General features: G+C 38.6%; 1 protein-coding gene across 1 annotated transcript in view; it reads right to left on the reverse strand.

Moving 5' to 3' along the window:
- SVEP1 (sushi, von Willebrand factor type A, EGF and pentraxin domain containing 1) overlaps positions 1 to 26,016 on the reverse strand; it is a 233,157-nt gene that overhangs the window by 112,612 nt on the left and 94,529 nt on the right. The window contains 10 exon segments of the mRNA XM_006142717.3: positions 1,115 to 1,276; positions 3,670 to 3,903; positions 4,435 to 4,599; positions 6,446 to 6,554; positions 8,441 to 8,562; positions 9,838 to 10,032; positions 10,951 to 11,082; positions 12,256 to 12,363; positions 15,244 to 15,373; positions 24,393 to 24,511. Coding sequence (XP_006142779.1) covers positions 1,115 to 1,276; positions 3,670 to 3,903; positions 4,435 to 4,599; positions 6,446 to 6,554; positions 8,441 to 8,562; positions 9,838 to 10,032; positions 10,951 to 11,082; positions 12,256 to 12,363; positions 15,244 to 15,373; positions 24,393 to 24,511 — 1,476 coding nt within the window.

The raw sequence follows: 26,016 nt of genomic DNA on the forward strand, positions 1-26,016 counted from the left end.
TAGGGAAAGTCAGGACATATTTTTCTATGCAAAAATGTGTCATGATTTTCCCAACAACCCAACAGTATTATCCTTGATTTGATTATCAGGCATTGTATGCATGCTTTGGAAAAAACTGTACAATACCTCACAAAGATGTACAACAAATGTAAATAAGAAATTGTAAAATAAAGGAAAGGTCCTTCATAGTGCCCAGGCTAGAGCCTGAAAACAGCTATGGCAACTTGGCTGCCTTAGGTAAGAACTAGTCCTGCTAGTTCTTCCAGACACCATTTCATGTGAGGGCTGGTGGGAGGGGAAATAAAAGTCAGAGCAGCAGGCCCCAGAGAGATGGAGCAACTTGCTGAAATTCACAGTATGGTCCATAGTAGAGGAGGACTTGGGCCCCAAGGCAGACTCCCAGGGAACTGTCCTTTCCTTCTCCCTTGTCTTCCAAATGGTTCTCATTTTCAGCTAACATTTTTAGTGCATTTCCAATAGCCAACATTACCCTGGAGATTATATCTGTCATTAAGCACCCACACCTGCATGTGCAATGCTAGGGCTCAGAACACCCAATATATACGGCATCCTGAGTGTTTTAAATGGAAAGGATTTGAGAAAACCACAGAAGCGGAATGGCTTCTCTGACCTCCCCCGCTCTGCTCCTCGGAGTCAAGTCATAAAATCTACAAAGAATTCTCTGACCTTGCCCCCACAGGACCCTCATAAGAGGTGTCTACCCTACACTCAGAGAAAAGAAACATGCTTCTTCCTGATAAAACAAGAGCACAGAGAAGAATCTAAACAAACATGCCCGGCGAAGTTTCTCCCAGTTTTCTACCATTATGTTATAACCCCTTTGTCCAATTATATTTTTCACAACTATCCGCTCCTTCACTAACCTCGGCATAAAAATACACAGATTTCCTTTGATCTTCAATTCTGAGGCTCTTGTTACATGAAATTTATGTTAAGTAAACTGTGTGCTTTTCTCTTGTTAATCTGTCTTATATTAGTAGGGGCCTCAGCTATAAACCTAGTGAAGGGTGAAGAAAATAAATTTTTTTCCCCCCTCAATAACTGGAAACAAAATTCAGGCTGTTTCTGGTTGAAATGTCTAATTAACCTCTACCTTTACATTCAGAGATGCTTCTCGAATGGAGATACTCAGTGTAAGTCCCAGTGGGACAAAGCTTGCACTCAAGTTGCCCTTCTTCATCTTGGTAGGACCCCATCCGGCAGCTTTCACAGACAGAATGTTCTAGAGAATAATAGGTCCCCAAAGGGCAATTGACTGTAAAGAAAACAAACAGAAAACAGTGACTAAAGGAAACTATAGCCATAAACATATTCATTACCCCCACCCCCAGGACATGAAAGGAATAAGGCATGCTTAGAGGTGCTATTTATGAGTTACATTTTACTGCCAGAAGTTTACTCAGCAGGTAAACCTTCCAGAAATGTATTCTTAGAAACCAAGAGTAGTCAGCTTTTGTTTCCGGCAGGTAGCATGGTGATTAAGAGCAGTCCTGGACCTGGTGGCTTGCTTTCTCTTTCTCTTTCTCTTTCTCTTTCTCTCTCTCCCCCTCCCCCTCCCTCTCCTCTCCCTCTCCCTCTCCCTCTCCTCCTCCCTTTCCATCTCTCTCACTCCCTCCATGTCTCTCTCCCTCCCTCTCTGGTCAAATTAGAATAAATAAAGATAAATAAAATAATTCTTAAAAAATAAGCTGCCCTTTTTTTTTTTTTTTTTTTTTTTAAGAAAATACAAATTCTCATTGACCAAGTGTAGGGCTTACATGCAGGATGTTTTAAAGTGTGGTTTAACTATCATGGGAAATACAGTTAACAAAGAGAAACCTGATTCAAGAAAGGGATAAAACAATGAATATTCGGCTACTCTGTGGATCTGAGATACTCAGAACATTTTCTTAGCTGTTCCTCTGAATATTTCCCCTATGAAACTAACTGCTTGTTCAGTATCATTTCTACAGATGGGCACAAGTGGTGAGATTAGCATAGATGAATTAAACAGAGCTTTGTCTCTGCTTGCAGAAATTGCTAAAAGCAAGCCCAGGCGTTCTCAGACCCAAGGAAACACTAATTTTCACCAATTCCTTCCTTGGGGAGTTGGTCTACTTTTTGATAGGTTTGGGGTGGCTCTGAAATTCTGAGGCTAATGTAGAAAATTAAACTGGCAGAAAAGGCTACTATTGAAGTTAGTAGTCTCATAGAGAACATACTTAAAATTAGTACTCAGATCATTCTGTCATATTAAAGGATGTAATAATTACCAGGCTATATAGTAAAAATGAAGGTTCCTAGCCCTAACCCCCAAAGAGTCAGATGCCTTAATTCTGATTGAGGTTGAGTCAAAAATGTATTTATAAGCATTTTAAGGGATTTTGACATAAGTGGTCTAAAGATCACACTGGAAAATGAGAAATACCAGTCAAGATGACTCCTGATTTTCACTCACTAGGTAAGGAGGAAGCAAACATGGGCTCAGCATATTATCTGTTATTTATTTATTTATTTATTTATTTTATTTGGAGAGATTTTTGCCAGAGAGACAGAGAGAGATGTAGAGAAAGAAAGAGAGAAAATGCCCTCCCCTAAAGAGGATGGCCGCACTGCAATCCCTTCTCTGCCATTCTCCTCCTGGGATTTTAGGCACACATGCACACGTGCCTGGCATGAATTTCGAACTGTTGGGTCTGGGACTCAAACCATAGTCAGCCATGTGGGAATCCAGAACCTTAACCACTACATCGCCTGCTGGCCCTGCATGTTATCATTTTTAATGTTCTTTTGATGGGTTGAATTAGTCACACTATGAAAAACCCAACCGAGTTCTGAAATAGCAATAAGACTATTGAAGAAAGTTTTCCAGACAGGACACAAGAGCTCATACCTACAGGGAGATTAACCTGTTACTGGGTTCAGTTTAATTTACAGAATTTGGTTAGAGGAGATTCCATTACCTATAAACAATGGCTTCTTTGGGAAGCAGGCTGGAGTTGACCCAAATAGTGGTGATCTAGAATAGCGATGAAAAGTTAAGGAACTGGGAGAAGGGAGAATGGAATGATTGCTTCATGGCTTTGGGTTTTGGAAATAGAGGTGACGGCTGCATAACACTGTGTATATATTTAATGCCGCTGAAATGTACACTTTAAGATGGTCAATTTTATTTTATATGAATTTTACTTCAAGTAAAAAAGCTAAGATTTACGTGTTGGATGGCTGGATGAGAATCTTTGCTATACCTCTCACTGTCTTAATGGGTAATACTAATTGGGCAACTTATTCTCTCTCCTGATTTCAGTTTTCTGATCTGCAAAATGGACTTCACACTCACAGAAGTGCTGAACAGGACTGAACTGAGAGGTGTTTGACTGGCATACAGAAGTGGTCAAAGTTTTAGTTATTATTAGAGCTGCTGCTGAAAGTTAGGAGGTCTGAAGATCAGAAATAAGAGTAAGACTGAGTCTTTCAGCTTAAATTTTCTTGTCCTGACCAACAGTGGAGACTCGGACTCTGGAGACAAAATAGTAATAGCCACCACCATGCAATAATAGCAAAAGGTGTGTCACATTTAAATATCCCTTTAGAGTTGTAAAATGGTTAAGCCCATCTCATCTGACCCAATATACACCCAATATTCTTGATCACAGGGAGGAGACTTACCACACATACGGCCTCTCAGCACTGAGCCTGGTCTGCAGAAGAGGAAAGCCTTCTCCGTTTCTAATGAATTGCTGTCAGCTACCAGCATTTCAGACGCAAGCTGGAAGGAGTACATGGGTTCTTTATTGAGTGTCCTTTTCAGCCGATTTGTGATAGTTTCCAAAGTCTTAATGAGCCGCTGCTGATTTTCTAATTCAAGGGTATCGTTTCTTTCATCAGGTAATGGCACACTAGCTAGGATAAAAACAAACAAAAAAAATAAAACACACCACACCACTCGGTGTTTCAGGAAGCCATTTGTAGTTAGTTTTTACCAAATAGAAATGGCACATTAAAAAATCCTTCATGAAAAACTAATTGAAAGTAAACTCAACCATTACCCACTGAACAAGTAAGTACATGGGTAATATTAAGGACAACACAATTTATTTGAATCCTTTGTTGAATTCTCACAAGTTGGATCTAGATCACCTTTTGGGGACATTCTTCATTGTCACATATTAAATTCCCATAAATTCTTGAATGATCAAAACACACCTTGGTTCAACATGCCAAGATGAGAACAAAGCAGAGTGTTTATTTCTGTGAGAACCATAAAATATATCTTTGGTATGAACAGCAAAAGATGATAAGACTTAATTGATTGTGCGTGCTCACTAACTTTAAGTGCCAGGGTCATTTCATAATAATGACAACAAACAGGAGATTTGAGAAACAGACTCCCAATCAGGAATTTCACCTTTTTCTAATGGAGTTTATCCTTACCTGTGATGTTAAAGATTAACTTAATTTTGTGGTCAGATAACAGGGCACTTCTTTGAATCCGTGACGATCTGGCTTTGCCAATGCTGGTGGATGTTTCTTGCACAGCATCTAAGAAGTCATCGTAAGAGTAATCCAACCTGTTGGCTGCGCCCCAACCACCTGGTCCTGGGTAATTGGGGCAGAGAGACAAATAACTGCTGAGAAAGTGGCATCTTCTTCAACACCGAGGCTCTAATGTGAGGCCACAAGTCAAAGAGCACTTGACCATTTTCCTAAACTGTCCATCGTGTACCACAGACAGGGTCTGGTCTCTCAGCTTGTAATTTTGGAGTACGTCATATTTGATTTACATCACCAGTGAGTTACACCTAAAGAGGAAAGAAAAGTATGTAGGGAGCTACCTAGGCATTTATACTATTTTTGTCTTGAGTTAAGAGTTGCTTATCTTAGTTCTAGAGATAAATCTGCTGCCTTGAACATTAGAACTCAAGGCTCATCTGCCTTCAGACTCCAGGATTCACACCATGGGGGGCCCTTCCACCCAATCTCAGGTTCTTGGGCTTTAGGTCTTAGACTAAGAATTGTATCATTAGCTTCCTTGCCTCTGAGGCCTTTGCACTTGGACTGAACCATGCTGCTAGCATCCCAGGGTCTCTAGCTTGCACATGGCTTATTTTGGGACCATTTTGTTATCATAATTGTGTGAGCCAATTCCCCAGTAAATCCCTTCTTATTTATTGATACATATCCTATTGGTATTGTCTCCCTAAAGATAGAACAGGGGGGAGGCACAGAATTCAAATCAATTGCTTTTTCCCTGCAGAGCTTATTCTATTTTTTTTTCATTTTTAAATATTGTCTTTATAAACATAATGCACATAAATAGATTTCCTTTGGGGAAACTTATGCAAGATATCTGCATCAACTTTTATAAGTGGTGGTAGTTTCCAAAGGCAGTAGATAAATTAAATGCTTGTATGATGCATCTACCTGAAGGCAATCTGGCTGTGCAGACCTGTCTAGATGACCTGACACCACTGTGGTTAAATCAGTGGAATTATTACTAACATGATTAATGTCAGAAACAGAAAGGATATCTGCTGTAATATGAATTAATACTTACTGTCTCAGGTAACCTTCTAATTACTTATTTATTTAATGCTTAAAATGACCTTAAGAAGTGAAAACTCTTATATACCCATTTTGTAGGTGAGAAAACTAAGGCACATCATTGTTGGATAACTTGCTCAAGACCACACAGTTAGTAGATGTGAATCCAGGCCTGAGACCACGATAGTTGATGGTAGAATTCAAGTGCTAACCCACTATGTTATCACTATAATTTTTCTAAACACTACTTTGAAAGTTCTGGACAGTTTTACAAGAACAAAATAAAAAAAGAAGTATAATTACTGGACAGGATAATGTTGCCAAGACCCAAGAGAAACCATTGAAATCATCTAAAAATATTAAGGCCATAAGCTAAATAGCCAGACATATTAGCCAAAAATCACATACTACACTTAACAAATAACCTTACTAAAAATGTTCAGAGTCTATTGAAGAAAACAACAAAATTTCATCAAAAAAAGACTTAAATAAATTGATCCTTAACATATTCAGGAATCTGAATATTCTTTGTGTGCTAATAATTTTACATTAATGGCTTATTTGCAATTTAAATTTCATACCACGTAAGAATTGCAGATTGTATGCTACAACGATTACTGTTCTCCTCCCTCATATTAATATTGGAATTGCATTCTCTTAATGTGACTCAGTTTTCTTAGTTTGCATTATTCTGAAGTATTTGACTAATAAAATAATTTTTTCAGTATCCAAATTTGGTATACCCACAGTGGTCATTATGCATGTTATCAAAGCATATTGTCATCTTAAAATACTTAATAAATATATTAATAAAAGTTCATTTTTCCACTCTGCCTCGCTTTTCTGGCATTATTATTTATAGACTAGTCTTACAAACTACCATGCTATGTAATTTAATTACCAATTGCAAAGCCATTTTCATAGTCATAATTATATTCTAGGCAATATTTTTTGGTCAAGTCCTCCAGTCTGCAGTCAATGTCATCAGCGTCACTGCAAAATGATGGGACCTGCAAGGAAGGAAGGAAGACGGTAAGTGTAAGTCACATGTCTGTGTGCGTTGGTTGGGTCCCTCGCTCTCCTGGTCTTCACATCTCCATCAGCAGGAGAGAAGGGAGGGCCCAGAGCTCTATGTATTCCTCAAAAGGCTCCTGACCCTGCTCTCCCTCCTCCCCTAGAGCATCCCACTGCCTGCAGACAGTCAGCATTACTCTCACGCCTTTGATCTCTGCCACCAGAAGCCTAGGGCTCCTGGGATATCTGTCTCTGAATTTCCCTGAATGGCCATTTAGATCTGTTTCGCTGACCCTGTCTCCCAGGCATCTCCCAGTATCCCAAACCTTCTCTGTCCTCGGAAGCTTATGACCTGTAATCACCAAATCTCCTACTACTTTTTTAGTTTCTCTCTTTATGTTTCCTTTGCCTTTGCTCTAAATGAAACCTGATTTTTCCATTTTCTGGGATATTTTCCCCAAAATATCCTGGAAATACTAGGAATTCTAGGATTCTGGAATTCTGGGTAGACCAGAGAGAGGGAAGTGTCCTCCATATTTTTCATTGCTGTTTCCACCACATTCCCTCACATTTGCTAAAGCCTCACGTTCTCAAGTTTACACCAGCACTCTACCACTCATCGCCGGTCCTGTGGCGCTCATCTGCAGCCTTCTCCACTCTGGGTCACTTCCTCTCCAAGAACGTTCAGTACCTGCCTGTTATCATTCTTAGTGGTGGGCATATTTGTCTTGCTAATCCTTCTATCTCCTGGCTTCTCCATTCCTTTTTTTCTTCTTTCTTGTTTTTCAGCCTTACTTTGTCACTCACTCCATCGTCACACCTTCAGACCTCGTCATTATTAGAAATTGACCCTCTCCGACTCTTAGGAATCCAACAATTCTTTTACTTCTGCTGAATTTATAAGACATCATCCCCAAATTTAGCAAACACACAAGAAGTCACTTTCACATGCTTTCAGTGCAGGTTCTATTAAATAGCTAAGGGATACTTCAGCAGTTTTGGTTGAAGTATAATTGATATGAGTGTATTGTTGCCTTTTCAAATAAAGCTTTGTAATCACAGTGGTCAAATGAGTGTATTCTTTTCTTGGTTTGATAGCAACAATAATAACATCTTCTTAGAATTTGGCTTTATTGAATAGACTTACATTAAGCATTTTCCAACAAGTGTTTATTGTCACTATGTTTAACGCACTTATAATGATGTTCGGCACATGGCCAACAGCATCATAAAATGTGTGTTAACAAATAAATAAAATGTTACCCCCTCTGTTAGGCATACAAATATGTGTACAGCATGTTTCTGCTTTCAAGATGTTCAATAGAGTAAATATATTGTTCTTCTCTCTTTTCATTACTGAAATAGTCCAAAACAAAAATGCATGAAAAAGAAAATTCTTTAAATGCTCATTAAGTCCTCCTCATAAAAAAATATATATAGTCTACAATGTTTGGCATTTTTGTCAGGCCTTAATAATAAAGCAGACAGTCTCAAGCCACATGGATTCTAAGCTTCCCTGACTTTCTGAGTCAGGGCTTTTTTTTTTTTTTTTTTTTAAGTTTTAATGCATATTTACTTAACATTCATTCCAGAAGTCTAAAACTTATGACTAATTCTAAAAGGCTTTTCAGTGCTCCTGACTTTCTGAGTCCTGTCTTTTTTTTTTTTTTTTTTTTAAGTTTTAATGCATATTTACTTAACATTCATTCCAGAAGTCTAAAACTTATGACTAATTCTAAATATTAGGTACTAGTTTGGATCATAGACAAGAACAGAATAATCCAGATGAGGAGTTTTATTTGCAAATGACGCAGGAGTCTATAAAATTCCATAACACTGCCCCTTTAAACACCACACACAATAAAGAATACTACTGAAATACCATCTTCCCCAGCGTGGTCTCAAATGCATCAGAAAACTTCTTCAACAAATCTGTGTCATCACAACGAGTGGCTTTGTACTGCATTTCAAAGGACTTGAATCCATGGTTTGCAAAACGTTTTACTGGAAAATGTTGGACAAAACAGTTTCAGCTGGTTAGTGTCTTCACAATGAAGATTTAACTTTCTGTTTGATAACTGAAACTTCATATTTTAATTCTAGTATGATTTGTGGAGTTGTTATAAAAACGTTCAGGAATGTTTCTAGGCATTAGTTGATCATAATTAACCAAGAGCTATGCAGCCCTCTGCTGTTTCCCAGTTTGTTTCTGATATATTATTCTTTACTGTCCAAGCATATGAAAAAGTGAGTATTTAGGGAATCAGAGATATAAAATTGTTTTCATTATATCCCTGGGAAATTTTGAAAAATCTTGGCTAGTTCAAAGCTATCATATTTTATACTCATATAAATTTATGCTACTTATATTTATATGAGATTTTCAGCCAACAGACACTCAAAATTTTCTAAATATGTACAATCATATTCCCTTATAGTGTAATTTCTGCAGAATCAAATGTCTTCTTGGAGCAGAAGTACTTGGTTAGACTCAGCAAGATGTTATAAAATATAAGGGCCAATGCCTCTTGACAGCATCCTACTGCTCGTCTATGTGAAAGAGGTGAGTGTACTCTTTTCTGTTACTTTTCCAATTTGGGGAAAAAGAAAACAACATCCCAAATAAGTGGGCTTTATCCTTTTCTAAGACACAAGCATTTAAATTCCACCTATGGTACTAAATCAAATATTCACTCCCAAGGTCATTTATGCACTCTAGTCAAAGATCTTGGGTTATTTTGATAGAAATATAAATGTAAGATTATAGAATAACTCTACAAATAAATATTGGGTCATTGGGAAAGCTGTGACACATTGTTGCATAGAAAAATGTGTCACTAGGTTTTTCCACAACCTAATAAAAATCTAAGGAGAAGGTGACAGGTCTGTTTTATACCATGGTGTATGCTGGATCTTTTTTTTACAATATAAGCTTGGCAGCAGACCCTGAGTCTTAGATGTTTCTAAGATATTTTCAAGTTTAGAGGCCAAGAACGAAGGCTGACAAGTGTCTTTAGATATTTCTAGTAAATAGCAAGAGGGCTAAGATAGTTTTGCTTTCAAGTGAATTTTTCTCTACAGTGATCCAATCTAGAACAAGATTCTGGTGGATAATATTTTAAATTCAGGGAAAAGCAATTCTCTTAGTCACTAACATTTCAAATTCATGGCACCATTTCCCACTAATTTCTGCAAAAATGCATTTTCTTCTTCAATACATGGAGGTTTACATACACACACAAACACATATGATTAGGGTTCAGAATAAAATTGACCTACTGGCACAGTCTGGCCACTCAGTGGAGTATGGTGGATTCCAGATACCATCTTCATAAGCACAATAATACTTCTCAGTGGACCCTTCGGTGAAATCATAGCCATCCAAGCAAATCAATGTGCAGTTAACTCCAGTACTATCGTGAGTGCAAATAAAATCTCCATTTACAGGTGTAAATGGAACTTCACAGGGAGAACCTATGTGAAAAAATGTATCAGTCATATACAGTGATATAAGAAGGATATATTAAATTTCAGAAGTCGAAGCTGAACTTTGAAAAGGACTCCTCTTGTCTATCACTATTCCTAGAAAAACTTACATTGTCAATCCTTAGTGTGGGGTGGTGGCAACCTCTTCTTTTTGTACCTAGATAACCACAAATTAAAAAGTTGTACTTAGGGAACCAGCAGATGGCATGACGGTTAAGGCACTGGACTTCTATCTGGCTGACCATGGTTCGAGTCTCAGACCTAGTGGCTTAAAACTCACGCCGGGTGTGTGTGAGTATGTGCCCAAAGTTCCGAGGAGAGAATGAAGTAGAAGGGATTATGTCATGGCCATAATTACCCAGGGAGGTGATTTCTCACTTTCTATCTCTCTGGTGAGCGCACATGCCCTATAGCGAAAATATCTCTTAAAAAAAACAAAAACCAAAAAACAAAAAATACCAAAACTGTAGCTATGCTTAATTAGAAGTCATGCATATTTTATAAAAAGCTAAAAATAATTCTGACTTAGGGTCATTATTTTTGGCATTTCTTTCATAAAAACAAAAACTAGACAACATTACACAGTGAGTACATTTTCAGAATTTGGCTCCCCAGACATTCAAAATAGAATCACGTCAATAATACTTGGTAGCCATAGAAAACATATTAATAAAATGTAAAAGAAAAAAAAAGACAAAACATTAATAAAATGTAAAAAACTACTTTTATCTATCATGAGGTCAATGAATAACAATTGTAAACCTAAATAACAATAACAATTGTCAGTGTTCTAATGGAAAATCTATTGCTCAGAGCCTATTTCCTTTTATGAAATATTGATAGACACTGCAGAGCAATCATACATTAAATGTCGACTAGAATTTGGGCAACTTATAAATAAAATACCTTTTATGACGATGCGAATGTTACATGTTCTGTTATTGCCTGAGGGGTCAGTGGCTGTGTATCGCACAATAGTCTCCCCATGAGGGAAAAGATCTCCCTGTGTGTGACTTCTGGTGATGACCAATGCAGCCCCTGGAAAGGAAAAAAGGGATTCAATTTGGCATTTGTCTGTGGTCACTTTATTACGCTCTGATTTGAAGTTTCATTTTCTCTCCTTGCAAATCAGTGGATCATTCCATTTATATTGGACTTGTCTACGAGTAGAAAACAAAGATGTAATATTTATACAATAACATGGAAATAGAAGACTCAAAACTCCATTAAATAAGAACCATTCTTGCTAAATAAAGACCTGTCTTTGAATAGGTCAGTCTATCGGACCATTGGGAGTTTAATTAAGAAATCTATTTTAATTTGCATTTTTATTGTTGCTTTCTGGGTTTTAGTGAAACCTTTAAAGTGAACTTCAGTTGGGTATACTCAGTTTCTTTCTACCTTGCTATGAACTTTTATAATTTGTATGGCAAGTGTTTAAGAACTGAGTATGGAGACATTGGATTGTGCTAGAGGTATCATAGACTGCATAGTTGATGCTTTTGGTACAACTCAAGCAAAGAGACTCAATAAACTCATTGTAACAATTTCAGGTACCACACCTAGCAAGGCTAATGTCCACTGATTATTGAAGGAAAAAACCCCCATGAACAGGAAAGCTTAATCATGTTAAATTATATTTAATTACAGTGGTAGCATTAAAATATTTTTATTACAGTTATCCATTTTAATTAGACATTTTTTTGCTATAGTTTATATATACTCACTGGAGAGAGAGAGAGAGAAAGAGAGCAAGTGAGCAAGCACCCCTCAGAGGGGATGACCGTGCCTCAATCCCTTCTCCTCCATTCTCCTCTCAGGATTTGGGTTACACACACAGGCACCTGATGTATTCTTTTAAGCAATCATGTTAGGAACTCAGACCATGCAGTCATCCATGTAGGACCCAGCCACCTAAACCACCACACCACTAGCTGGCCCTAAAAAAGTTTTTTAAAATAAAATACAGGGGCCAGCAGGTGGCATGGTGGTTAAGGAGTTGGACTCCCACATGGCTGACCAAGATTTGAGTCCTGGACCTTGCGGTTTACTTTCTCACTTTCTCTCTCTCTTGCTCCGTCCCTCTATGGTCAAATTAATAATAAATAAATAAAGTTAAATAAAATAATTCTTAAAAAAATATATTAAAGAAAACTAAATAAAGTATAACCCAGTGTTACCATGCTGATAACAAAATTCCCACAGTCTCACCTGAGTTGTCTGAAAACTGAGGCTCATCCCAGCTTGCCACATGCTCCTTTTCTGAAACTTGAAGTGGAGGTGGAGAGCGGCACCAGTCGATGACAGGTGGTTCTACATCTGAAAAACATGACAAAGACTTCAGACAAAGAAGTCATAACTGATCATCAAAATGATACAACACAGAATTGAAGGCTGCTGGTGGAAACCTTGAAGTTGTAAGAAACAAAGCTGGCCTTGTGGCTCCTCTGATGATGAAGTATGTTGTACCCTTGATGTCAACGTCCAAAGAGTTGCATTTTGCTATACTGCCCTCTATCTGTTGAAGAAGGAATATCAAGTTCCTAAAACCATGAGCACAGCTGTGAAAGGCAATTGTGGATGTGATGAGCATTGACTTTGTGGGTTCTGCCCACAATCGTAGAGCTGACCCACTAAGAAGGGAAGCAAATGGCCAAGCCACGAGACTCCTCTTAGCCGAAGGATCAAGACAGGGCTGACAGATGGCTAAATGGAAAATCCACGGGGCGGAGGTCTGAGCCATGTTGGAGTACAAGCAAGATGTGCATCTTTCTCTCTCTCTCTCCAGTGAGTGCACATGCCCTCTGGCAACGACAAAGAATCAGAGGTACAAGGAGGTACAAGCAGATGTGCTGTGTCCAAAGGGTAGAACTCCACTTCGAAGCAAGTGAGGAAGTATCTGTGGAATGCCAGGCAGAAGCCTTCCCACCTGCCTCTCATTTATCAGTAAGACACCAACACCCTAGAGACATTTTTTTTGTTTGTTTTTGAAAGAAATTTTTGCTATAGGGCATATGCATTTGCTGGAAAAACACAGAGAGAGAAATTGAGAAATCAACTCCCAGGGTGGATGGCCATGCCACAATCCCTTCTCTTCCATTCTCCTCTCGGGATTTTAGGTATACACAACACACACACACACACACACACACACACACACACATGCCCAGCATGAGTTTTAAGCCACCAGGTCTGGGATTCAAACCAGTCAACCATGTAGGAGTCCAGCTCTTTAACTATGACACCACTTGCTGGCTCCCTACAGAAACGTTTTAAACAGGTAGGCTTTGGAATATTTTCTGTCTGTCTTTTCTTATGTTTTCTCTGTGTCTCTTTCTTCTTGCTGTTTTTCCTTTTTTTTTTTCTTTTTAGGATTTTGCCCTAGGGCCTGTGTGCTCACAGGAGAGAGACAGAGAGAGACAATGAGAGGGAAAGTGAGAAATCACTTCCCAGGAGGATGGCCCCACTGCAATCCCTTCTCCTCCATCCTCCTCTCAGGATATGGGGCACACATGAACATGTGCCCAGCCTGAGTTTCAAGCCACCAGGTCTGGGACTTAAACCCCAGTTGGTCATGTGGACGTTCAGTGATCTGACTATTACACCACCTGCTGGCCTCTCCTTCTCCTTTTTCTTCTTCCTTCCCTTTTCCCCTCTTTTTTAAAAATAATTATTTTATTTTATCTTTGTATTTATTTTATTTTTCCAATTTGGCCAGAGAAGAACAGAGTGAGAGAGCAAGAAAGAAAATGAGAAAGCAAGCCACCAGGTCCAGGACCCGAACTGTGGTGGGCCATGTAGGAGTCCAGCGCCCTTAACCACCACACTACCTGCTGGGCCCTCCTTTCTTTTATAATTTGGAATTCCAGCTACCATCTAGAGATTTGAGTACACATTACACATTTCGCCATGCTGATTCTCCATTATGAAAAATTAAAACTTGGCAAACTCCTGAAACACATTTCCACATTTAAAATCATAGTATCAGATGAAAAAAAGAGCCAAGATATTTTCCATTCAACTTGTAAGGCTCATGTCTTAAAGAATACTGAAAAGGCTGTATGTACTTAAGGATATGGTTAATAATGTAAAATCCAAGAAAACACTACATAAAACAAGAACTGGAAAGTGTGCAGTTGGAATAACATCAGAGGTCACTGGTGAGCTTGATGACAGTAACCTAGGAGTGAAAGAGACAGAAACCAGGGCCAGCACATGGTGTCGTGAAGGCACACTCCATGTGGACTCCCACATGGCTAACCACAGTCAGAACCCCAGACCTGGGTTCATGCCAGATGCATGTGCGTGCATGTCTAAAATCCCAGGAGAATGGAGGAGAAGGGATTGTGGTGTGGCCATCCCCCTTAGGGGGTGATTTCTCACTTTCCCTCTCCTGGTCTCTCTCTGGCAAGTGCACACACCCTATGGCAAAAACCAAAAAGAAAGAGACAGAAACCAGACTCGTGTGGCTTTGAAAATAAATGGCAGTTGAGACCAGCAGATGGTGTAATCATTACGTCACTGGACTCCCACGTAGTTGACCATGGTTCGAGTCCTGGACCTAGTGACTTAAAACACATGCCTTGCACATGTGTGTACATGCCAAAATCTCATGAGGAGAATGCAGGAGAAGAGATTGCAGTGTGGCCATCCCCTTAGGGGGTGATTTCTCACTTTCCGTCTTTCTATCTCTCTAGCAAGCCCACATACCCTACAGCAAAAATTCTCTCTTTAAAAAAAAGAAAAGAAAAGAAAAGAAATGACAGTTAAGGAAAAACTAATGATAACCATTGGGAATGTTTCAAAAGACTCATATGGGAAGAAATCAAAGAGATCCAGTGCTAGTTAAAGGGTATGGAGCGGGACTAGCAAGTGGTGTGGTGGTTTGGGCACTGGACTCCCATATGCTGACCACGGTTTGAGTCCCGAACATGGTGGCTTGCTCGCTCTCTCTCTCTCTCTCCCTGACTCATTCTGTGAGCACTCATGCCCCGTAACAAATTTTAAAAAAATGAATAAAATTAAGTAATTCTTTAAAAGATAAACAATATGCAGGACTCAGAGAGAGTTGCTCGAGCAGATTTCAATAACAGTAGGAAGAGCTAGTGGAAAGGGAGTCGTTGAAGACGGAAGAGAAGGAAAGTCCCTGGGGTACTGGACTATTTTCGCCAACACTGAAATGATTTGAAGACAACTTACCGATCACCTTGACATGGAAAGTACAGCTGGCTTGATTGCCGGCGAGGTCAGCTGCCGTGTACGTGATGGCAATGTCTCCAATTGGGAAAAGGTAAGGGGGAGTAAAAGCCGGATGAACATGGACTGACACCTTTGGAGGGTAAATAAACATTTTGGAAGTAAGATTTATGTCAACAGTCCGCTTATTCTTTTTAATTCATATATTATTAGTAAGGTCAAAAATACTTCATATGGGGAAAGAGACAAACAAACAAAAGCCAGGCATAGGCTTCTGGCATATTTATTCCCAGACTATTTTGTTTATATAATTTATAGAGTTGGAATGCATGTGGAATGTTGTTCCCCATTTTTAAAAAAAGAATTATTTATTTAATTTTTATTAATTATTATTAATATTATTATCTGATCAGTGAGCGAGAAAGGGAAAGTGAGAATGCAACCCACCAGGTCTGGGACTAGAACCGTAGTCGGTCATGTGGGAGTTCAGCACCTTAACGACCATGCCACTTGATGGCCCCATATTCCTTTTGTTTTAAACAAAATACTTTTAAATATTTATGGGGCTGGATGGTGGTACATTGGTAAAAAAAAACCATGTGCTGCCAGAATGACTGCCTGGAAAGTTTCCAGGTTCACGTGCTTGAGACTGCCCTGGGTACATCAGGAACACTGTGCAGCCACCATCCCAGGTAAACGGGGGTGAACTGCAGCATCAAGACCCGGGTAGAGGGGTCAGCTGGTGATTAAGGTACGGGACTCCCACATGACCAACTGCAGTTTGAGTCCCGGACCTGGTGGCTTGCTTTGTCATTTTCCTTCTCTCTGGTGAGTGTGCATGCCCTATAGCAAATTTTAAAAAGTAAATAAATCAAATAAAATAAATAATTCTTTAAAAGAATGAAAAAAATACCTGGGTGGGTGTGTTACCTCTCTTTCTCTCTGTCTCTCTCTCGCTCATAAAATAATTTAGAAAACCAAACCTTGCTTATAGTCTTTTTATTCCTTATAATAAATTTTCATAAACAGGATGATTAAGCCAAATCATGAACACTTTCTTGGTAGAAGACTCAATTTTTTTCTCCAAAGCACAGTAATTACTTGCATTCTCATTGTCAATGTCTGATAATGTCAAGGACAACGTCCTCAAAGTTCCTGATCTATATTAAATATCATCATTTTTCAGGCAAGAAAAAAGACATTATTTTAATTCAGTTTCTTCATGCATTATGCTAAAATTAAATTTTCATATGTTTGAATATTATATATTTTTTCTTTCTGAATTATATATTTACTTTCTTCATCCATTTGAAAATTGTGATGTAATAACAATAAGTTTGCCTTAGCATGCTATGTAATAAACATTCTAACCTTTGAGAAATTTGAAGTTTTTTTTTTTCCATTTTGGTATCTTTTATTTAGAATTGTTTAAAATGCAAATTCTAAGAATATTTTGTAGTCAAATATATTTATTTTCACTGCATTTTTAAAAAATTGTTGAGGCCCAGCTACACTAGCATGTATGAACATGGATTGACATCTTTGAGAGTTCTGAGTTCACATGAGAGTTTCAGGTTCAACTCCTAGCCCACCCTAAAAAGTCAAGCATGGTAGAATATACCTCTAGCCCCAGCTACTAGGGAGTCTGAGGTGGGAGGCTCATGATACAGTGGAGCCTTGTCTAAAGTATAAAGGGCAAACATATGAGCACATGTTTCAGATAAGCTTAGAAGGCCATTCATGAAGTGATTTAATAAGCATCCATTTGATGGTGGCTTTTTAAATAATGGCAAAAACTGGAAATGCAGTTGTGTATAAGAATATAACTTTTTATTTAAAAATAATCACTCACTATTTATAAGCTAAATGATCCCTTCCCAGGATATTCTAAAATCCATATACACATAACCATCTATTATGGTATGGTACCATTCTATTTATCTTATATCATATTTTTATTTTTGATGGATTCAACTGTCCTTCATTATTATTTTACTTAAGTCTTCTGAATACTTTAATCTGTGTATTCTTCTAGTTCACACTTCAGAATTATTCTGTCATGTTCCAAACATATTCTGTTGATCATGTCATTTCTATATTTGTATTCTATAACTATTTAGTTTTTCCCATCTACAAATATGTCATGGATTTCCATTTGATTTCATTTTTTCACCTGTCAGTGTTTCATATACATTGTAAGTAGGATCTCTTTCAAATAACTTATTCTGTAACATTATATCGCTTATTTAGTGGGGTTTGTGGGAAAGATTTATCTGTATCTGGGTACTCACTTCAAATTGTTATTTAGCTCCAGGAAATTAAATCAGGTATACACTCAGTAAGTTTCAAAGGCTCATTCAGAACACAGACAAAAATTTGGGAGGACAAGTTATGGTTTGAACAGGTTATATGGAGAACATAAAGTAGAGGTCTAACATATGAATAATTGGTATTTCCAAAAAAGCAAATAGGAACAAATACTCTTAAGATGTCGAACAAATCCTCAAGCTAGAAAAAGCTATGCCATTGCAGCTGAAAAAGGACTTGATGTACCAGCCAAAGCATGTAAGCAAAACCATCCCCGAATTCATATATCATGAAGGATAATTTCATATATAATGAAATTTCATATAATAATTTAATATATCACGAAGGATACTCACAGGATTCAGGAAGAAAAAAAAATACCTAAAAGGGGAAACTAATCAGTATACATCATCTTCTCTTAGTCATTAAATGCTAGTCTAGAAATACAAATATTCTTGTATATGTAAGACTCTGTAACTATACCTCCTATATATACTTTTTCTGAAGAAAAGGATTTTGAACATACCAACCAAGAGATGAATCAAACTAAAAACCTCACAAGCAGGAAAAGTTATGCTATGAAACAACTGTCAGCAAACACCAAAGCTACATAAACAAAGACTCAGTCTGAAAAACTGTGGTAAATGTGGTTACAAAACAGATACCAAAGGTTATAATTTTGGGAAGGAAATACACTACATATAAAAAAAACAATAATTAGCCAATAATAAATTGGAATAAAAAATCTCCTATTATATCAATAATACCTAAACTGGCTAAAAGTTAAAATGATAATTTGCTCATCTGACTTGGGAGAGACTCCATAGATAATTCTATTTTTTCCCCACAGATAATTAGATTTCTGTATGTTTCAAAAACATTTTTAAAAGAGTATATACTCCTTCCACATATGATAGTGGCTCCAAAGTTGACAGTATGGATGTTAAGGAACCCCATATTCTAAGAAGAGCTCCTAAGCATGGGCAAGGTGCAGGAGGATTACATGCAGTGGCTGAACTTGTCCCAGGTCCTGGTGCTCACCACCAGCCACAGGAGCAAAGAGATTTCATGGACATAGGTAGAGCACTGGGACATTTCCCCTGTCTTCTGCCTCAGGGAAGGTTTGGAGAGAGTAAATGCCTTAGCTGAAGGGGCTGGGCTTGGAACACTGGAATGGGGCAGGGGCATCTACATGAAGGAGATGCTGACACCTCATTCCCAGGCTGGATGATGACTGGGCAGTAGAAACCTATAGATTCACCCTCAAGTAGAGAGTTCTGGGTAAGAATGAGGCCCACAGTTTAGGAACACAAATGAGTGTAAACAGAGGCCCGTTTCTGTCCTGGTGGATGTTGAAGACAGGACACGTGTTCAAACGAGACTTGGGAGAGGGACGGATAGACTAGGAGGAGGAGTACTCTGATCACAGACTGACCTACACTCTCGTTCTTCAGCATGGTGAAGATGTGCAGGCCAAGGGAGCAGATGGCAGTTCTTGAGTGGTTCTACAATACCCCACTCTAGAGGTTTTTTGTTTTTGTTTTTGATTTTTTAAAAGATTTTTAAAGAACATGTGTTCACCAGAGAGACAGAAATCGATCACAAAGCGCTGGCCATGATGCAATTATCCTCTCCTCCATTATCCTCTCAGGATTGGGTGCACATGTATCCAGCATGCGTTTCAAGCTGCCAGGTCCAAGATTCTAACTGCAATCGACAATGTGGGAATCTAGCGCCTTAACCGCCATGCCACCTACTATCCCCCTCCATTCTAGAGTTTTTAAGAGGTTGTGAGATATATCACAAGGCCTGTGCCAAAGAGGCCCTGTCAGAGTGCCCTTCCATGTCAACTGTACGGGAAGGGAGCATGCCCCTGCAGGGCTTCCTGCAGAATCTATAGATGTGTTGGTCAAGAGCCAATGTTGGATGCTCGCTTCTCAGAGTGCAGCAAAGAGAGAGGGTAATGCAGCATTATCTAAATGACAGCTGTCTGGACCCTTCCTTGAAGTACTCCACTGAGCCCAGCAGTGGTGGCAGAGGCAGCAGGAGTGCTGCTGCATTATGCTGGACACTATGTGAAAGGTTCCAAGTTCACATCCTGGATCTGCCTCATCACACCGTGATCCTGGGTGCCTGCAGGCTTAGCGTAGGATCATGGCATGAAGACTGTTGAGGGTGCCTCCCCCCTCTCTTATGAAGGAAATAAATAAATAAAACTCCTTTCCCAGTTGCATTTGTTTCCTATTGTTGTCATAACAGATTCCTACAAATTTAGTGGCTTAAGACAATACGTATTTGTTATCATATGGTCCTATAGACTAAATACACTGGGCCTTACAGGGTTAAAAATCAAGGTGTCAGAAGGGTTGAGTTCCTTTCTGGATGCTCTAGAGGGAGAATGTGTTTCTTTGCCATTTCTAGCTTCTAGAGGCTGTCTGCACACCCCCCTTCCTCTAAGTTCAAAGCCAGCAGTGGCCGGCCGAATGCTTCTCACTTCACATTTCTTTAATCCTCCCTCTGTCCTAGCAGCTCTCTCTAATCAGAGCTGGGAAAGATCTTCCTCTCTTAGGGTCTCCTGTGAGCAAGCTGGGTCCCCTTGAGTAATCCGGGGTAATCACCCCATCTCATGATTCTAACTTAATCACGTCTGCATCATCTCTCTGCCACGTGCAAAAACAGATTCACAGGTTCTAGGGATTAGGACAAGAATATGCTTGGAGTGGCCATTATTCTGTTTCTCACACCAGCTGGGACCCAGAGAAGCCTGAAACCGAGGGGGTGGGTACAGAAGCAAAAAGCTTCCACAGCTGCTCCCTCTCCAAGTCACTCAGGCCAGCTCTGAGCGGCAGGAGGAAAAGCTTTGAAGTGGATTCAAGACTCTAGTTTTTATTTAGATAGCAAGACTCTTCTTTTTAATCCTTGAAAGTGGGTTTTAATTATGGAACTTGACTATCGTTATACCTCAGAGTAACCAAAGTATGTGACCGGAGAAAAATGTTCTTTTCAATTAGTGCCTTTCCTAGTTCGGACTGTTCAAAAGGAGTTACACAATTATAGATGGGATCACATTATACACATAATTTAGCATCTTACTTTTTCACCAAGAAATTTTTTCGTTTTTGAAAATTGTCTTAGGGGATAATCAGAGGTGAAGACAGAGGCTTAGTCATATGAGGATGGTCACAGTAGTATCATTAGCATTGGTTCTTTTCTTTCTTTTTCTTAATCTGATTCAATAAATTCCCCCCTCCCCCAAAGTATAAACTGCTTTGCTTGTCTGTGTTTTGTAAATATTCTACATTGTGATAAGCCAGAGATGCCTACACCAGAGATTCCTATCACTTCTGGAGAAATTCACACAACAATACGGAGTAATCTCTGTAAATTTATGAACGTCGAACTTGAATGGGCCCCCACCATAGCCAAGAATCCTACTGTATTTCTCTACTCCCCTAATGCCTCATACTTCAAAACTCTCTCCTTCTGGTTAATCCCTCTAATTGCACTCGGGATCTAAGCACGTTTGACCATGGAGCCATACATGAGAGCCTGTCTTCTCTTTTCCTAGTGCTCTTAGCTTTTCCATCTCAATGGATTCTTTCCATTTCTCTCTCTATTCTTTGAAGCATATGCAAGTTCTTCTCCATGTGGACTGATTAACAGTCCCCTCCCTCCACCCCAGATGTCCATTCCCTAATCCCTGGAAACTGAACACGTTACTTTACGTGGCAAAAGAGACTTAGCAGATATGACTGAATTTAGAATTTTATAGTGGGAAGATTATTCTGAGTTCTCCATGTGGGCTAAATCTAATCATAAGAGTCCTTATGAGAGAGTGGCAGGAGAGTGGGAATGAAAAAGAAAAGATGTGGCTGTGGAACAGAGATTAGAACAATGCAGCCATAGCCTTGAGAATGTGGTAGTTTCTAGAAGCTGGATGAGACAAGAATTGAATTCTCTTTCAGGGCCTCTAGAAGGAACAAGCCAGTGACTCCATGTTCTCTGCTCAGCTTCCCAGGAATATCAATGCACTGGATCCTCACAGTTTTCCTTTGGCCTAAGATTAAGGGTATTTTGTGAGTCTAGCATCTCCTACTCCATAAAATCAAATGAGCTATAAATTGATATTCAGTCACCATTTTAAGTCTGTCCCTTCATTTTTATATTTCCTTAGTAATTTCTGTCAGAATTAAAGGCTAGGGATTTAGATGGCTGTGGTTATAATTTCCAGAATTCTACGTGATTATAGGAATTTTGGCCTACAAATGGTTTTAATAATTTAATCCATCTACTGGAACTGTATGATTGGTTATCGGTTCCCTGCAATCTTAGAGAAAGCCACCACGTAAAAATACCCTTCAAATTCCTGTCACCATCCAATATACTAATTAACCCGTATCAATATGCCAATGTCCTTCTTTCCTGTCTTCGTCCACAATGGTATAGGAACACATTGACCTCCTCCCGTCTAACCTGACTCACTCCCACTGCACTCTGAACTCCCTCCTTCTGTCTTTCTAACGACTTCTCATGATTACTTCCCTCTGCCCTGTTTTCACCTTCTTCCACTCTACTAGATCTGTTGTCATTAAACATGTGTATATCTCTTCTATATCAGAAAACAAAAACAAACCCTATCCTCAGCTCCTCACCCTATAGGAATTATCATCTTTCCTCTCTTCTCATAGCCTACTTTCTTTTTATATTCTTTATTCAATTATAATCCCTTTTTTACATTTTCTACTCTATTAACATGGACCTCATGAAGGTCAGTATTAAGTTTTTGGATTCTAAATTTAATTTATGTCATTCAGTCCCATGTAACTCAGTCTTAAATCTAGTATATGACATAATTCACTAACCTTTTTGGTGTGAATGGATCGCTTTCCTTGTCTTCATGAGAATAACCTTTCTAGTTTTTCCTTCTCTTATGGCTGATCACATTTAATCGCATCTGCCCATTTCTTAAGTGTTGATCTTTCTCAAGGTAAAAGCTCTCTTACTGCCCTTAATCTGCACAAGCTGCCCTGGACAATCTCAACCACTTCAATGCCATCAGATGTCATTTGTATGAATACAATGACAATCCACAGACGGAGTTCTAAGACAGCCATCTTACTACTGAGCTGCCTCTATGTGGCTCTGTTTGAGTGGGATGGGGGACTTTTCTTTCACCTAATGTCAATGTTTATGGGCATGAGACAGAGAATAGACTTCCCATAGATTCCAAGACAGATGTTTGGTTCCCTATGATCACATGCAATACCTGGGAATGTATAAACCAGACCATGCACTGTTTCCTTGAAACATCTGCCTCTCTGTGTCCACATGTACCATGTGTGCAAAGCTCCTCTGAAATGACTACACACTCTAGGATGCAAAATATTAGAGCAAAGTCTCCATCTTCTTTTACCTATACTGGCTTGTAAAGGTTGAAATATTTGAGTAGAGTGTCAAAAGGCAAATTACCAGGTTGGTGAGTTGGGGGTCGGCTAATAAGTATAATTCGGGCTGCATGAGTGGTGCATCGGCTATCCTGAATGAGAGAAATAGACAACCCTGAGAACAGTACTTGATAAGCTTGCAACAGGACACGACAGCCTGGTTTATAAATTGGCGCAGCACTGAGAACAGAGAGTGGAAAGGAAATGTTTGCTGCTTCCTATTTGTCAGAAGCTAAGCTGTCTTGTTCTCAGAGGCTAAATGATAACAAGTGACTTCTGAATCGGTGTGCACACAGGCGCTATATTTAGTGTGAATTCTTTCCAGATCCTGAAATATCTGCCTGGGCTCTTTTTAGTGTTGCTGTTGATAAAGACAATATATGCTTTCATGACCTTTTCATGGAAAGTGGAAACATCACACAGGAGAGACAGATCAATACACATATCATCTATGATAAAATTAGCCCTGGAAGTCACATGGGATCTTTTAAAATCAGACTTAATCTACTCTCGTTGTAAATATTTTCACCACAAGGATCAGAATAGTTACCTTCTAGGTGTAGTTCTTCCTCCCCTCTCAAATGTATCTTGGCTGGCACAACTTACATATATATTTACATGCAGCCATGGAAACAACATATGGGCATCTTCATGTATATGAATACTAATAGTGTAGATGTAAGGAGTTAAACTTCTAAAAGAAACCTCTCTTCTAGCATCTGATGGATGAGTATCTCAAGCTACTATACATACAATATTAAAAGAATTTGCTCTAAATCTGAATAAGAATCACTGATTCTAGCTCCTGTAGACTGGCCAATGTGCAATCATTTGGGGCTCATATTTCTTTTTCTTTTTTTTGAATAATTATTTTTACTTAACTTTATTTATTTATGTGACCAGAGAAGGATGACAGAGAGGGAGAAAGAGAGAGAGAAGGAAAGTGAGAAAGCAAGCTGCCAGGTCTGGGACTTGAACTATGGTCAGCCATGTGGGAGTTCAGCATTCCTAACCTCCATGTCACCTACTGGCCTGTGGGCTCATATTTTAAAAGCTATGTTCATAAGTAAGAATTAGAATTGATTCTACCTCTTTTCTTAAAATCTTTCAGAGTAAGGATCAAGGAAACCATAGTAGATACAATACTACAACAAATCTGTGGAAAGAAACATTTCTGTGTTAGGGATAGCTGAGATTTCTAATATAATCAAATTTTTTTAATCCGAGATTTTTATTTAAAAACTCAAGTCTGATCTTCTATGAGATGAATTAACATTTGTAAACAGAGTATAGCTAGAGAGAGTTTTGGCATTAGGACAGTAGCAAAATTTCAGTATCATACATATTTGCGATACGTTAGAATTCACTTGAAAAAGGATGCAATTTTTGCAGAAACCTTACCTTTTCACCAGAGTTGTCTTTAGCTGTTGGGATTTGCCAGGTAATGTTAGCGGAGTCTTGCTGTTCCTGAGTCTTAGCTTCTATGTTTTTAGGACACGTAATCTGAGGAGGTTCCACATCTGAATCGGAAAATATATAAATCAATTAATGTATTGATATGTAATTCTAAGTTATTTAAGAAAGAGAAAGCAAGCCACCACGTCTGGGACTCGAACCACAGTCAGCTATGTGGGAGTCCAGCACCTTAACCATGAAGCCACCTGTGGGCCCCGTGACTCATGTTTTACATTCCAATGACTGATTTGAAATAGGTGACTGCTCTCACGATCATTATCTTAGTGTTATCTTCTACTTACAAGGCCCTTCCTGAATGGGTTCTTGTTGGCCTCTTCATTTGTTACAGTTCTTCAACTGGAACTCACTCTCCATGTGGAATGACTGTCAGGGTCATGAAAACTCCTGGGTGTTTTTTTAACTTGGATTTCTTACCATGTGCATTTCTTTGCCCAAATTAATGTCCTCTTTCCACTTTATCTACATAATTATTATTGCCCTTTATTCTCAGCTTAAACACAACCTCTTCAGGAAGCTTTCCTGGTCAATTGAGGTGCTCACTCCACAAGTTCCCACTGCCCTCTGCACTCGCAGTGCTGACACTCAACATGCATTTAGAAATGGATTTTTCCCCCAATAGAATTAAGTTTCTTGAAGTTAGAAATATCTCTTGTCCTACTGTCTTACATGGTGCATGGCATATAATAGGAACAGGATACATATCTTTTGAATGGAATAAAAAAAAATATTGACTGTGGCAGGAAGGAACTACATTTAAAAGTGAGGCTCTCAAGAAGAATTATTTAGTGGTATTAAAACATATGTCAAACAAACAACGAATTAAACCCAGTGATTCTTATTGCAGTACAAAACGTTACATTACAGGCTCTAAATTAGATGTGGTAACGTTACACAATCCACATTAATTGTAGCAGAGCTAACTTCTTATTGTAATACATCTTTATGTTATTATGTTAAATTAGGTCTTCTGTAACTTGCAGTTGAATATATTTGAATTGATTTCATTGTATCTCGTTTCTTTACAATTTTATTCAATTTATATGCTTTTCTCAGCCTCCTCTTACAATGATTCATAATAGCATATTGATTCTGAAAATCTAAAAAGTGGTTATCCAATCATTCTTAAATAACAGGCTGACTGAACTTGGAATTTAAAGTTTATATTTATTTTCCCTCCCTATCTTGTAGACATTGCTATGTTTCCTTCTGGTGCTTAGAGTTGTAAAAGAGAAGTGTAATAAAATTTTGATTCTTGTTTTTCTTGTGTGTGTGTGTGTGTGTGTGTGTATGCAAGTTTTCTCTAATTTGGAAACTTACTTAAGATTTTCTCATTAATTTTCCACCTCAGAAATTTCACCAGAAGTAGTGAAAGTATGCCAGGCCAGTGCTCAGGGGCTATTTTTGGTCTCAAATACCTCAAGAAAACTTCTTCTATTGGTAGGAAAATTCTTCTTCATTCCTTTCCTTTCCTTTCTCCTTCTGAGACTCCTTAATAAATGAGTTTGGGATATATATATACATATATATATATATACATATATATATATAT

Source organism: Tupaia chinensis, unplaced genomic scaffold (genome assembly GCF_000334495.1).
Source record: "Tupaia chinensis unplaced genomic scaffold, TupChi_1.0 Scaffold000081_1, whole genome shotgun sequence".
NCBI lineage: Eukaryota > Metazoa > Chordata > Mammalia > Scandentia > Tupaiidae > Tupaia > Tupaia belangeri.